This window comes from Trachypithecus francoisi, unplaced genomic scaffold (genome assembly GCF_009764315.1).
Source record: "Trachypithecus francoisi isolate TF-2019V2 unplaced genomic scaffold, Tfra_2.0 Lachesis_group8, whole genome shotgun sequence".
In the NCBI taxonomy this organism is placed as follows: domain Eukaryota; kingdom Metazoa; phylum Chordata; class Mammalia; order Primates; family Cercopithecidae; genus Trachypithecus; species Trachypithecus francoisi.
In genome coordinates, this window is record NW_022681473.1 from 90,298,956 (window position 1) to 90,312,137 (window position 13,182).

At 34.3% G+C, this 13,182-nt stretch overlaps 1 protein-coding gene across 1 annotated transcript in view; it reads left to right on the forward strand.

Annotated features, from left to right (window-relative positions):
- The window catches only part of CNTN5 (contactin 5), a 1,344,835-nt gene that overhangs the window by 1,172,277 nt on the left and 159,376 nt on the right, over positions 1 to 13,182 (forward strand). Inside the window, exons 14-15 of the mRNA XM_033204902.1 lie at positions 2,470 to 2,597; positions 4,836 to 5,011. Of these exons, the coding sequence (XP_033060793.1) occupies positions 2,470 to 2,597; positions 4,836 to 5,011 (304 nt within the window). The remainder of the gene's footprint in view (positions 1 to 2,469; positions 2,598 to 4,835; positions 5,012 to 13,182) is intronic.

Below are 13,182 nucleotides of genomic sequence, written 5' to 3' on the forward strand. Positions count from 1 at the left end.
TATAAATTAGTTCAGCCACTATGGAAAGCAGTTTGGAGATTCCTCAAAGAATTTAAACTGCCATTCAACTGAGTAATCCCATTACTGGTTATATATCCAAAAGAAAATAAATAGTTCTACCAAAACGAAACATTCACTCATATGTTCATTGTAGCACTATTCACAATAATGAAGACATCGAGTCAACCTATGTGCCCATCAATGGTGGATTATATAAAGAAAATGTGGTACATATACACTGTGGAATACTAGCCAGCCATAAAAATGAACGAGATCATGTCCTTTGCAACAACATGGATGCAACTGGAGGCCATTATCCAAAGTGAATTAACACGGAAACAGAAAACCAAATACCGCATGTTCTCACTCTTAAGTGGGAGGTAAACAATGCGATCTCATGGACATTAAAATGGAGACAATAAAAACTGAGGACTACTAAAGGAGAGAGGGAGGAAGTGGGGCAAGAGTTGAAAAACTAACTGTTGGGTACTGTGCTCTACCCTGGTTGACAGGATCAATCAATCCGAAACCTCAGCATCATGAAATATACCCACCCAGGTCACAAACCTGCACATGTATCCCCTGGTTCTAAAATAAAAGTGAAAATTATAAAATAAATTGAATTAAAAAAAAAAAGTTGTGGTACACAAAATCCTGCATCCCCAAATGGATCGGGGCCTAAAGTACAGGGCATTCATAAACGATCTTTAATAGTTTATGTAAATGTTGCCTCCTGTCAGTAAGAAAGCAGTCATCTTAAATCAAAAACTATAATACTGCCAGTGTCTGGGATATATTTATTTCTTCAAAGGAAGTAAACTTTTAAGCCAAACTTCTTACCTGCTAGATTAGAATTCACTCCAGTCAGTAAAATCCACATATTTTCAAGATATTAACAATCAGCATAAATTATAGTAAGTTAAATAAATGTCAACCATCTGTAATTCTTACAAGAGGATGCTTATTTGTTTACAAAAAGTATAATTTTTGCTTTCTAATAGTTTTGTAGCATAGGAACTTTGGGGTTGAAATGGAATAAATTTCATTTCATTTTCACAGAAAATGAATGCTATATAATGAATAGAACTTTTCATTGACAATCTTGAATGCATTACATTACTCTTAAGGGGCATTGTGTTTTGCAAATGTTTTAAGCCAGCATCTCTCCTAGACTTAAACGACAAAATGAAATTCACCGTTTCTAGTTTTGGCTTTTTTCTAAATTTGTCTTCCTTCTTACACATCGTAAATCCAGTTTGATCCATATTGGAAACCATATGATGTTTTCAAACTGATATCTTTATTAATGAAAATGTGTAAGTATAAATTCATAGGCAGTTTTTCTCAGCAGCCTAAAATCTAATATCAATTGTTATGAAGTTCAATGCTGTAAATAACCATGAGCTCTGGTTAGTTGGCAAAATTGAAAACACATTTTAAAATAACATAAAGAATGTTGACTAAACATTAGGTCATTATTTCTAAATCTTAAATAGTTTAATATCATCACATTTCCATTGAAAAAATTGTCCTTCTTAGAATCAGGAGGATCCAATTTTAGAGTTCACAGGGGCTACTGGTTCTTACCCAAAGCTAGTGGCATATTGACTAAAACCACAACAGCCGTGTCTATTACGTTTCAGGTTGCTGGAGTAGGTCGATGCACTGGTGAAATAATAGGTTATATTTCTGGAGTATAGAAGGGAGAAAAGGACAAAAGTACTACTTAAATTTGAAATCTGTATAATCCTGGAATGACGAATACATAGGAGAATATGGTAATTCCAAATGTCAGCCTCATTTTCACTGAACCTCTAAAAATTTTTAATAATGCTTTAATTTCTCACCTTCATATGAAAGTGAAGGTCCAGTTTTAACACAGGTCTTGAAAGAGCCCAAATGCAAACTTAGATATAATATTCTTATGTTTAAAAAGTGCAGTGCAAGCAGCCCACACTCTTGCTACTCTGGTGGCAACACAGAAGAACTGCCATAAATCATCTCTTGGCTGTATACAATTAATTTTGTGTTCTGTACTTGTCCTCCTCTATGTTTTTATGCTGGTTTTTTTTATATATATATTTGACTTTTGAGGTCACTCTTGGTTTTAGGTGAAACATCCAAGCTTAATATTAAAATATCACTGGGTGATATTGTAGTAACAAGTTCTAATAACCAAACTCAGGGTCACCCTTTCTGCCAGTTTTAAAATTAACTGTCAAAAAATGTCAAAAGAAAAATATCTTGTAACTCCTTAACCTTTTTGAATATAAGAAGATTTAAGTAAGTTTATTATACTTCTTGAAAGGCAAAATATTTCTACTATCACTGCGTATTTTCACAGTGATGCTTTATCTTATTTATTATCACCCTAGAAATGGTTTTAGACTTCATCATTGGTTCTTACTATTTAGCTGATTGCAGTAAAACAGAAAAAAAAAAAAAAAACTTTTTTAAAATAATTTTCAGAATAGCTATTCTTCCAGACGGGAGTCTACGGATCCTAAATGCTTCTAAATCAGATGAGGGAAAGTACGTTTGCCGAGGGGAAAATGTCTTTGGTTCCGCTGAAATTATAGCTTCGCTGTCTGTAAAAGGTAAGACAACATGGGTAAATGTTTTACTGCCATAGTCTCATGGTCTTATCAGAAAGAGAATAAATATAATATGAATGCATATATCTTTGGACTTAAGTGTGTACATGCTCCTGTTTATAAAATACATTGCAAGCATAGAACTAAAACAGCCAAATTGTTACTTTCCACCATTTAGGGTACCAAAAAGGAAGGAACCTCTTATTGGCAGAAATTTTATTTTGCTTTGAATAAAATTTCTGAGAGAATGAGGCAAGCTTTCTGAAGTTTTAGTCAGTGTCTCAAAATTTAAAAGTATGCCAATAGTATAAAAATAGTTTTCCTCTACCAAGAATAACTTTAGCATCAGTCAGTAATGTTACTCTATTATCAGTTCAACTAGGGATTTGGGGCAGAAAGGAGTAGCAGCAGGAGGATATGATGGAGGGTTAGTATAGCACTTCGCATTAGATAAACTCGTTCCAGAGCTGGCTGTTGATGTCTGTATCAATGAAATTTTTATATGCCTTTATTTTATATAAGAAATATTAATATTACTGCTTATATATTCCCATTCATTTTCTAGTTCTAAAATGAGCTCGATTTCAAGCCTAGAACATTCTGTTGAGGTTCTATGTCATTGTTTAGTGATAGAAAATCTATCTTAGGCATTCCCTTCAGACGTTTTTCACAATGTATCTTTAACTGTTTTCATTGTGCATGCATCATATGGTAAACCACACTCTGGTCATAAAAATATAAAAATATTATTTTTTTCTGTCTTTAAAATAAAAATGTAATTAAAATAACCAGTCCTTTGATATTTTAGAAGAGAGAACATCAAGAATGAAAAGAACAAACTTTAAAATATACTTTCATTTATATAATGCATTACTGGACTTACACACAGTCTTTAGTTCTTATTCCTTCTGTGTGCTAGTCGGTCCATTTCATAATAAGGCAATATTAGATCCAAAGACAATTTTAAAATAACAACAAAAATATTGTTTTCTTAATCATGAGTTTAATTATTTACTCAGAACACTCCAATCCCCACAAAATTGAAACTACAGTGTACTGCATTTTTCTGTCTTCTCTGATGAGGCCAGAACTTAGAATGCCATATAGAATCTTTGACTTCCAGAATGTTAATATTTACAGTGACATTCCTGTCCCAGAATTGCACTTTTTTCTCAGTGACTGCTTAGAAAGGTGTGGAATATTAAAGGATCTGATCAGTGGTTATAAGTGGTGTTTCATCAGACTGCACTGTTGCAAACAATAGACCTAGAACAGGAAATTTAAGCCAATTGTTCATCACTGTTAATTGTCTTGTATCTATGACAGTAATCTAATTAGGAAAGAAGATAAAACCAAAATCTTATCTTCATCACCTCTCTACTATATTCAAAACACATTATAATGTAATCAGCTACACTAACTTAACTCTTAAATGTAAAGCCTGTATTAACCTTTATTTGTTCAAAGTTGCTCTAAACCCAGTAAAAAATGTGACTATTTTTAAATTTTAACTGAATCATGAAGAAGTTAAACATAAACATTGTTTTCTCAAAAAACATTTTCATTCAGCGTTTCTACAGTTCTTTTTGTATCTCAATTAAGCCATCTACAATACAGCAAAGGTACAAAAAGAGGTACCTTCTGCTGATTATGAAATACTTTTCTACTCCTAAAAGCTTCCTGTCGAGTGTAAAGCAAATACAAGGTGGTGTCGTTGTAGTATTATATTTTTATCTCTGTTAAGATAGTTATTTTCAGGAAGGTGCTTCTATTGCCCTGTAGACTCCTCTCATCTTTAAAGAAGTGAAACCTCCCTAAATTCTTTCTGAAACAGAAAACATTTTTATTGTAAAAATTCTTTCATTTACCTAATGATCCTTGAAAGTGGTCAAAGAGGCTACAGCCTCTTCTTTTTTTCTAATGTTCCTCCTTCCATAAAGTCAAATGCTGCTTCTAATTAGGTAGTCTCTTGTCTTTTTAAAATCCAAGTTACCTTCTTAATAGGAACAGAGGCTCTTAAATCATGTGTCCCCTGCAAAAGCATGGTAATACGCCCTGGCATCCAAAAGCTAATATTTTACTTAATAATAATTTATTTAAAGATGTAAAAAAATCAGGTATATGTATCTGCAGCAACTGTATTGTGAAGATTTTTTCTTTTCTCAATTATTTAACGTAAAATATAACATATGGTAACACAACAGGTTAGTTATGTTAATTAATGTATTTTTATTTCTATAGAACCTACAAGGATAGAACTTACTCCTAAAAGAACAGAATTGACAGTGGGAGAAAGCGTTGTTCTTAACTGCAAAGCAATTCACGATGCTAGTTTGGATGTCACTTTCTACTGGACTCTGAAAGGACAGCCTATTGATTTTGAGGAAGAAGGTGGACATTTTGAAAGCATCAGGGCCGTAAGTGAATACACTTTTATTCTTTTAGTAATGATAACTTTAGAAATGTTGAATCAAATGTAAGACCTTGCTTAGCTATGAAATGCTAAGAAAAAAAACAGGACAGAAATCAGCTTGATAAAAACAACCAATTTCTTCTGTTTTTTTTATGTTATGTCAAACTGAAAGTAATACGTAATTATTTTAAAACCGCCAGTAAAAAAACTGAGAATTCCTCATTATGTAAATCTGGTTTCTTTGCCACTTTTATTTAATATTGACAATACTTCTTAAAAGTTATGTTGCTAAAGTGGCGATCGCATTATTTAAAGCATCATTAACAGTTATTATGATACAATAAATAAATAAAATGTCTGCCTGTCCTTCTCCTCAAGAACAGTAATTTTTGGAATTCCTTTAATGTCTCACATCTATAAAGATTAAACACGCAACTCATAGTCATAAATGCACATTAGCCTTAAGTCAGTATTCAAAGATACACTCATTTTTTTCCCTAATATCTTCTTTTATATTGTGTACCTACATGGCAATCAACCAAATGGAGTGGGAAATCTTTTGAACCAAATCCTACAGAACCATCACAGTGCTTTAACTCTAGAGAAGTGAAAAGAGGCCCCTTCCCTCCATCGACTTGTTTAAAATGTAATAGAGTAACATAATGACAGAGGGAGGAGAAAGACAGATGGAACTGGGGTGGTGGAAAAACAGCGACTTTGGCTGGAATCTTCCTTCTATATCGGCTAAAGAGATGGAGCCAAATACAATTTTTGCCTACAAATTGGATTTAAAATGCTGTTGCATACTTATTACTAACAGTTGATTTGTCCCTAAACACTTTGAGAAGCATTGGAAAACCATAGCTCTAGTTAGCCCAAGTATGTAAACTCATTTTCAATTGGATTTTATTTTAAAGGCTATGGGATACAAGGAAAAAAAAAAAAAACCCTAAATCCAAAGTCAGGAATTCTCTGGATCAAGTCCCAGCTTCATCTCTAATCAGCTGTGTAACATAAAGCCAGTTACATGATTTGCCTGGGCATTAATTTCTGGAGAAATAAAGTGAAAAAGTTATACCAGACAATTTCTAAGATAGCTTCTCACTTTAGAATTTGGTAAATGTATATTACTAGAAGAGTAAAGATAAGCTCTCTTTGTTGCATTTTCCAATGTAACAAAAATTAGCCAGTTTCTTCAAAACTATTCCTTTCTTCCTGGTTTACTTTCCAATTAATAGGAGAGAGTATATAAATAAGAAACAATTGCCAACTACCTTGTTCACCATCTCATTAAATGAGCTAATTTCAATTGTTCATGTCCAAGTTATATGTAAAATATTTAGATTGTGTTAAATTAAACACATTTTGCTCTGCTTTGTGGTTTTCCTTCTTCCTTTATCTTGGGTTGATCATTCCTTCCTACAATATTGTTCCTACAAATTTTATAACATGGATGATGCAAAACGGACCAAGAAAATTTAATTTTAAAATATCACATTTTTATAAAAAATTCCATAAGAAAATATCTTCTTAGGATTGTCTGCAAACATCCATTTTGAGTGATCACATATACATAAAGCAAAAATATGTCCAAAAATAAATAGCCCCCTTCTTATAAGTAATCCCCCTCTTTATTTTAAAATACCAATAGAAAAACTAATGCACCTGGTGAAGTTACATGAATTATTGTTTTTGTCTCTTAGACATAGATATATTTAGGTTGATGTCATTCATTTGTGGCAATAAATACTTTTTTTCCATAAAGTTAGCAGTTAAGAACATCTGCTGTGTTCTTCTTTGCATATATGCTTTCCTTGCCCCAGAGAGTGCAAAATAGACTCCTTATTCCACGCAAGCCCATATAATTACAACCCACTTTGAAATTAGGCTCTGGATTAGAGACAGTAACAATAAACTCTGAGACAGAAGAAGAAAGCAAATTATGGTACTGAGAAGGGAGAAAAACATTTAGTTTTAAGGTATATAGCCAAAATATATATGCATATGTACTTTAAAATAGACGGAAGCTTCAAAACTATAGCGTGTATAAGAAATTATCTATCACCTTTCTCTCAGTTACTTCAAACACTGAGTTTTGGCTGGCTTTAAGGACACACACCAGAGAAAATACCATTGTATGACAATAAAAAGGTAAAGAACGGAAAGAACAACATTCTATTTCCCTTCTGCCCTTCTCCGTGTAAAATATGTCTGGAAAATAATGCTTTAGGAGAAAACATATAAAAATGTTATAAAGAAAGGAGATTTGAGAGGTCTTCTGGGCTTGCAGATACCTTCTTTTTGTGAGATCAAGGATAGACTCTGGGAGTCAGAGGGACAGGATGGGGCTGAGAAGAGAGCCAAGAGGGGTGACTCAAGACCAGCTCCGAGTTTCCAAGAAGAATCACTGAAGAATCTTGAAGGATCTCCTAAGGTGTCTAACCTATCCCAGCAGAGTAAAAAAATTAAACATGGGATTTAGGGACTTAAGCAGGAATAGAGTGTGCTGCTGATTGGAACACTGTCTAGGCTAACTGTCCTAGGACAGAACCCTGCCAGTGGGTGAGTGAATGAGGGCGAATCAGAAGAAAAACACATTACCACTGCATGAGGTAACATAAATTAACTAAGAGATAACAATATTTCGTATTTTGTAGATGCCAAAATATGATTTAATGATATTCCCTATTTTTCAATTAGTTGTACTGGTATCTTTTATACACAGACATTAGTTTGTAGATAAAGCTGTAGTCAATTATTTTACGTAGCCTTCATATACAATCTATATACAATGTACATTGTATACATCTATATACATCTATATACAATGCACATTGTTATGTTTTAAAATAGATGATTGCTTTGAACTGCATTTCAACACAGTACATAAACATATGATCACATCAGGCTAAAATACAATAGTATTGCTTTAAATTAAAAATTATGTTTAAATTAAAACATGAATAATGAAAATGCTTCTACTATTTGTGTTGCCCTCTTACAAACTCAGCAATTTGATTAATTTGGAGCGAATCCATTATTGAAGTCACTGTTGAAAGGGGAGAAGCAATCAATTAGTACATAAACATTTGATCCAATTATGCATTCAAATCCTTTTTGTTTGCGCAAATTTTATGAATAAACTGAATGTAATAAACTAGTTTTAAATCTTTTTAATTCTACAAGCTAAGTGTTGTTGGGGGATGGGGATCCAAAATAAAAGGCATAGCCCGGCCGGGCGCGGTGGCTCAAGCCTGTAATCCCAGCACTTTGGGAGGCCGAGACGGGCGGATCACGAGGTCAGGAGATCGAGACCATCCTGGCTAATACGGTGAAACCCTGTCTCTACTTAAAAATACAAAAAACTAGCCGGGCGACGAGGCGGGCGCCTGTAGTCCCAGCTACTCGGGAGGCTGAGGCAGGAGAATGGCGTAAACCCGGGAGGCGGAGCTTGCAGTGAGCTGAGATCCGGCCACTGCACTCCAGCCCGGGCGACAGAGCGAGACTCCGTCTCAAAAAAATAAATAAATAAAAAATAAAAGGCATAGCCCTTCACACCTAAGAGAGCTCTACTGAAGGGTAGAAATTGCAGGATGGGCTGTGATCTGTTATAACAGAGCTACACCAGAGAACTACGTGCATACAGCTGTTAGAAGGGGTTGGTATTTGAAATGGACCTGGCTGGGAAGGATTTCACCAGGTGCCTAGGAGAAACTGCATTTCAGACAGGGTGAGCAGGTCGGGCAAACACAGAAGGGCAGAAAAGCTTAGTGTGTGTTTTGGGAACAGTGAGGAACCAGTGAGGGTGTATAGTAGACAATAAATCAATATTTGTTGAATAAGTTTAAAGGAAAGCAGCAGAGGCCTCAAAGGCACTGATTTCTGAGCTGTAAAATTTGATTTGTATTTTGAGCACAACAGGGATTCACATGATTCAGATTTGTCTTTAGGAGGATAATTCTGACAGCTGTGTGGAGCAGGGGTTGACTAGTTTGTGGATTTTACATTCAGTGTAGACCTGTTAAGTAGAGGTTATAATAAGGAGATAATCATTGTAAGTGTTGACTTTAAATAACCATCCTCTAACTAAATAAAGGCATTTACTATTGTGTCTTGACATGAGAGTTTATGCTGGTCAGAGTTCTACAAGAACCTCTGATTCCTCTCGGGATGTCTGAATAGCATCTGAGCTATTGAGCATTGCCATGTGGCCCCAGAGCCACAGTCTTAATGGAGGACTGTGGTGAGCCACTGTTTTCCAGTGACTTGAAATCCTCTAATTATTCATATAGGATATAAGAAAGTTTCTATCCTTATAATGCATAAAGAAGTATTAACTGAATATCATGGTTGGCCTGCAATGTGTTGCTTTTTTAACAGAGAAAAATATTTCATGCATTTGTCATTAGAATGGCCCGCTAGAGAAGAATTGCCCTTTTCATTGTGAACTTGATAAATTGCAACCAAATAGGCAACTGAACCAAAGTGCTATATAGCTGCATGGTCCTTCACATTTACCCAGTTCTCTGGTTATAGCAATACATGTAGGAAGGCAGAATGGGAATTTTGAACCCATTTTTTAATGAGGAAACTAAAGAGTAAGACTTTCCCAGGCCACATAAATTGGGGTAATAAGATTCAATATCATGTGATTTTTAAACTACACATTTGTTCACTCTCCTTTGTAAAGCTAACTCTCTCCATATTCATTGACCACTTATGTGTTCAGCCTTTGACTATAAACTGTGGGAAATAAAAATAAGAGGAAGGTTTGATTCCAGTCTTCAGTAAACATAAAGATAATGCAAGACATTAAGCAATTCAAGAAAAATATGACCATAAAAACAATTACTAACTTTTAAAATCACAGTCAAATTTTGTTGAAGACTAGGAAGGAAAGAGATTAATGTGACATTTTGTGATTGTGGAGAAAAGCAAAATCAATAATTGAACACTTATGCGCCAAGCACTGAGCTAAGATAGATAGATAGTGTGTGTATATCTGTCTAGGCACACACACATGCACACACACACACAGTAGCTCACTGATTCCTCTTAACAACCATAGGAAGTAATGTTATTTGGGGAAAACATGCTACCTGACCTAGACCTCAGTGAGTAGAATTAGAGTAATCAAAGCAGAAAAAAGAAAGACAATGTAAGGTGAGAAAAGATATTGTATCTTAGGGTTGTGCTGGATCATACAGATTATTGAGTTTGGCCTAGGCTGTTATCTAGAAGTCTCTTTCAGTATCATTAGTGCATTTCCTAATACTTTCAGTGATGAGGACTCACTCCTCTAAAGTTCATTTCATTACCAGTCACTTCTGAATGTCAGAAAGTTGGAAAGTAGGAGTAACTATGATCACCTGTATGCCAAGCATAAGACTCATAAGGAAACATGTCTGATTCATATGCAGAATTTTTGTGGAGTATTAGGTGAATAGAAAGACAGAATATAAACCCCTTAGTGCCTTGAGAATTTTATATTAGCTGAAAAGCTCTAGCCTATATTAATTTTATTATTACAGATACTTCTATTCCTGGTTTATCTTCTTCAGAATTAGCTATTTCCTAAGGAGTAAAAGTCTCAGAACACAACGAGTGCTCAATTGGCAACATTCTGTTTCCTGATTGATAAAGACTAATTGTGTAAAAGTCAATGGAATCCTTGGGTATACTGCCAGTTTACTAAGGCACAAAGCTGTAAGGATTTCATGAGCAAATACTTCTTCCTCTTCTTCATCAACTTGGCATGCGAAGCCCGGGAGCCATTTCACCACTAAACAGGAAGTGCATGAAAGGGCAGAAGATCTAACAAAGGCTCACAGTCTCTTAGACTCATTATGTTTGCAATTAACATTCACACTGTCATGTAATATGGTCCCGTCGACTCTGAGTGTTACCCTTTCCCTATCTCACTAAGGGCCTATCCTTTCTCATCAGTTCAGATCCTACCTCCTGGTTCTTTGTCCTGCTCTGAACGCTGGCAACCTAGTAATCCACCCATTTTCTATTCCAACCTCCTGACCGCCACATATTTGCTATATTACTGTTCCCTCCCAATCTTTCACCTAACTTAAAAAAATTGTAATTTTAATAGGACAGAAACATACAGTAACCATCAACCAAAACTTGGGAACCCTCACAAAGAAAGGTTATCTTCAAAGGTTTTTGAATATTCAGACTATCCCAGAAAAGTGCACCATATTCATTCTCCGACTTGTCTGTGCTAAAAAATATGCCTCCACTCACTATCTTATCAAAGTAGAAATCATTCCCAAAGCAAATAAGAATGTCCATCTTTTTTAAGTATGTATATATGTTCATGTAGTTTATGAATATGACCAAAATATGCCATTTAATTCTGTGAGTCTATAATATTTTGTGTACTGATAAACTGCAGGGATCCTAAAAGCAAGGGCTAATAAGTAATTTTATTTTTCACAACTTTGTACTAAGAATGTCCATAAAATAGCCATTCAGCCAATCCTGGTTCAATAAAAACAAAACCTCATATAAAGCGTCTTCTCTGCTTAGCCAACTGCTACATTATTTCAGAGGCTTTAATATAATTAAATACTGCATAAAATTCTGCTAAAATCTGTTTTCATAACAGAATAATTTGTTTCCTTGCTTTTTTACTTTTTACACAAAATTGGAATATCACATTAGCACAGTTTGGAATTAAATGAAAGGTGACTGCCTTAATGACATCTAAGACAGTCTGTTATTGGGAGACCCTTCCTTACTTCCTGTGGGTCCCAGGGCAGTCAGGATTGGAAAGTAGTGCTTTATTGTCCATCTCCATTTGACTCTAATTAGCAGATTTTCCCACAGAGCAAAATGTGAAGCGTGTCTCTTCACTTTCTGTAGATTGTCAAAATCAGTAAAATCAGGTAATGTCTTCAAGTTGTCACATATAAAAAGACAGGCTTAGCCATCCAATTCATATGCTGCACTTTGTTCATCTAAATATAATCTACCAAAACAAATTTCCTATATTGTGGTAGGTATACAGAGCATTTTTATTAATTTGGAAGTTCCATTTTTGATAGCTGTTTTATCTTTATGACAGGTTTCATAACATTATGTGTGCTATGAATAGTTACTAGTATCCTTGCAAATTTTTATTTTGGTATAGAACTGGAGGTTTTTGTTATTATTGTCAGAGAGAGTATAAAGCTTTTTCATAGAGAAAGGCAATTTTCATTGTGGGCATGCTGGGAAATATTAGATCAATACCTTGGATTCTGTAATCTCTGAGGGGATAAGAGTACCATAATTCCCAGAGACAGCTAGGATATTTTAGGTTATTGGATAGAAAAAAAGTGAAGAATGAGAAAAAGAAGACATTCTTTACTCCTTAGTAGAATTTGCTCTCCTAGGTTGTAAATTTCAAAAGTTAAATATGCTTCTAGTTTAGTAACTCCAGAAATTTAAAAAATGCTTACATGTTTCTAGGACTATATATGTTTTCTCTTTTTGAGGTTTTTTTTTTTTTTTTTCCAGTGTTGTTTACCATTTCATACCTATATAAACCCAGACTAGTTTTTAATAATTCTATATTCTCACTGAGTTGATTGTTTTTAACCCAACAAAAACATGAATTTATCTGGAATGAAGTGCCTATTATTGGGAAATGTGATCACTGGTAGGCCACAGTGGGTTGTTGCATTCACTGTTGTTAACTTTGACAATAAAGTCAATCCGATTTATTTCAGTGATGTTTATTAAACCAAATTCTCTCCTAACACCAAGTTCCTTTTGACAATGACTTACTTGGACATATCAGTCTTTCTGATATTTATAACAAACTTCTCATGCAAATTTCTATTGATTATCCTGTAATTGTACATTGAAGAGCAATCAATGACTCCTGGTTTTAAAACTATTTTCCCTTTCCAATCTGACAGAAACTTTAGAAGGCAAAAACAAGTCTTAATTATATATATGCTATAAAAAGTTTAGAATGAATGAATAACCAAATAAATGAATAATATCAAATCCATTCTTTATAACATTTTCACTTTCCACTTATATCAAATGTTCAAGGTACCGAAATGAGTACCTAAATTATGTTTGGTGCCTAATAATCATCTTTTCTCAATATTCAACTTTACACATAATCAGTACTTTCTTTTATTTACATCTTAAGGGACTATTGTACACACC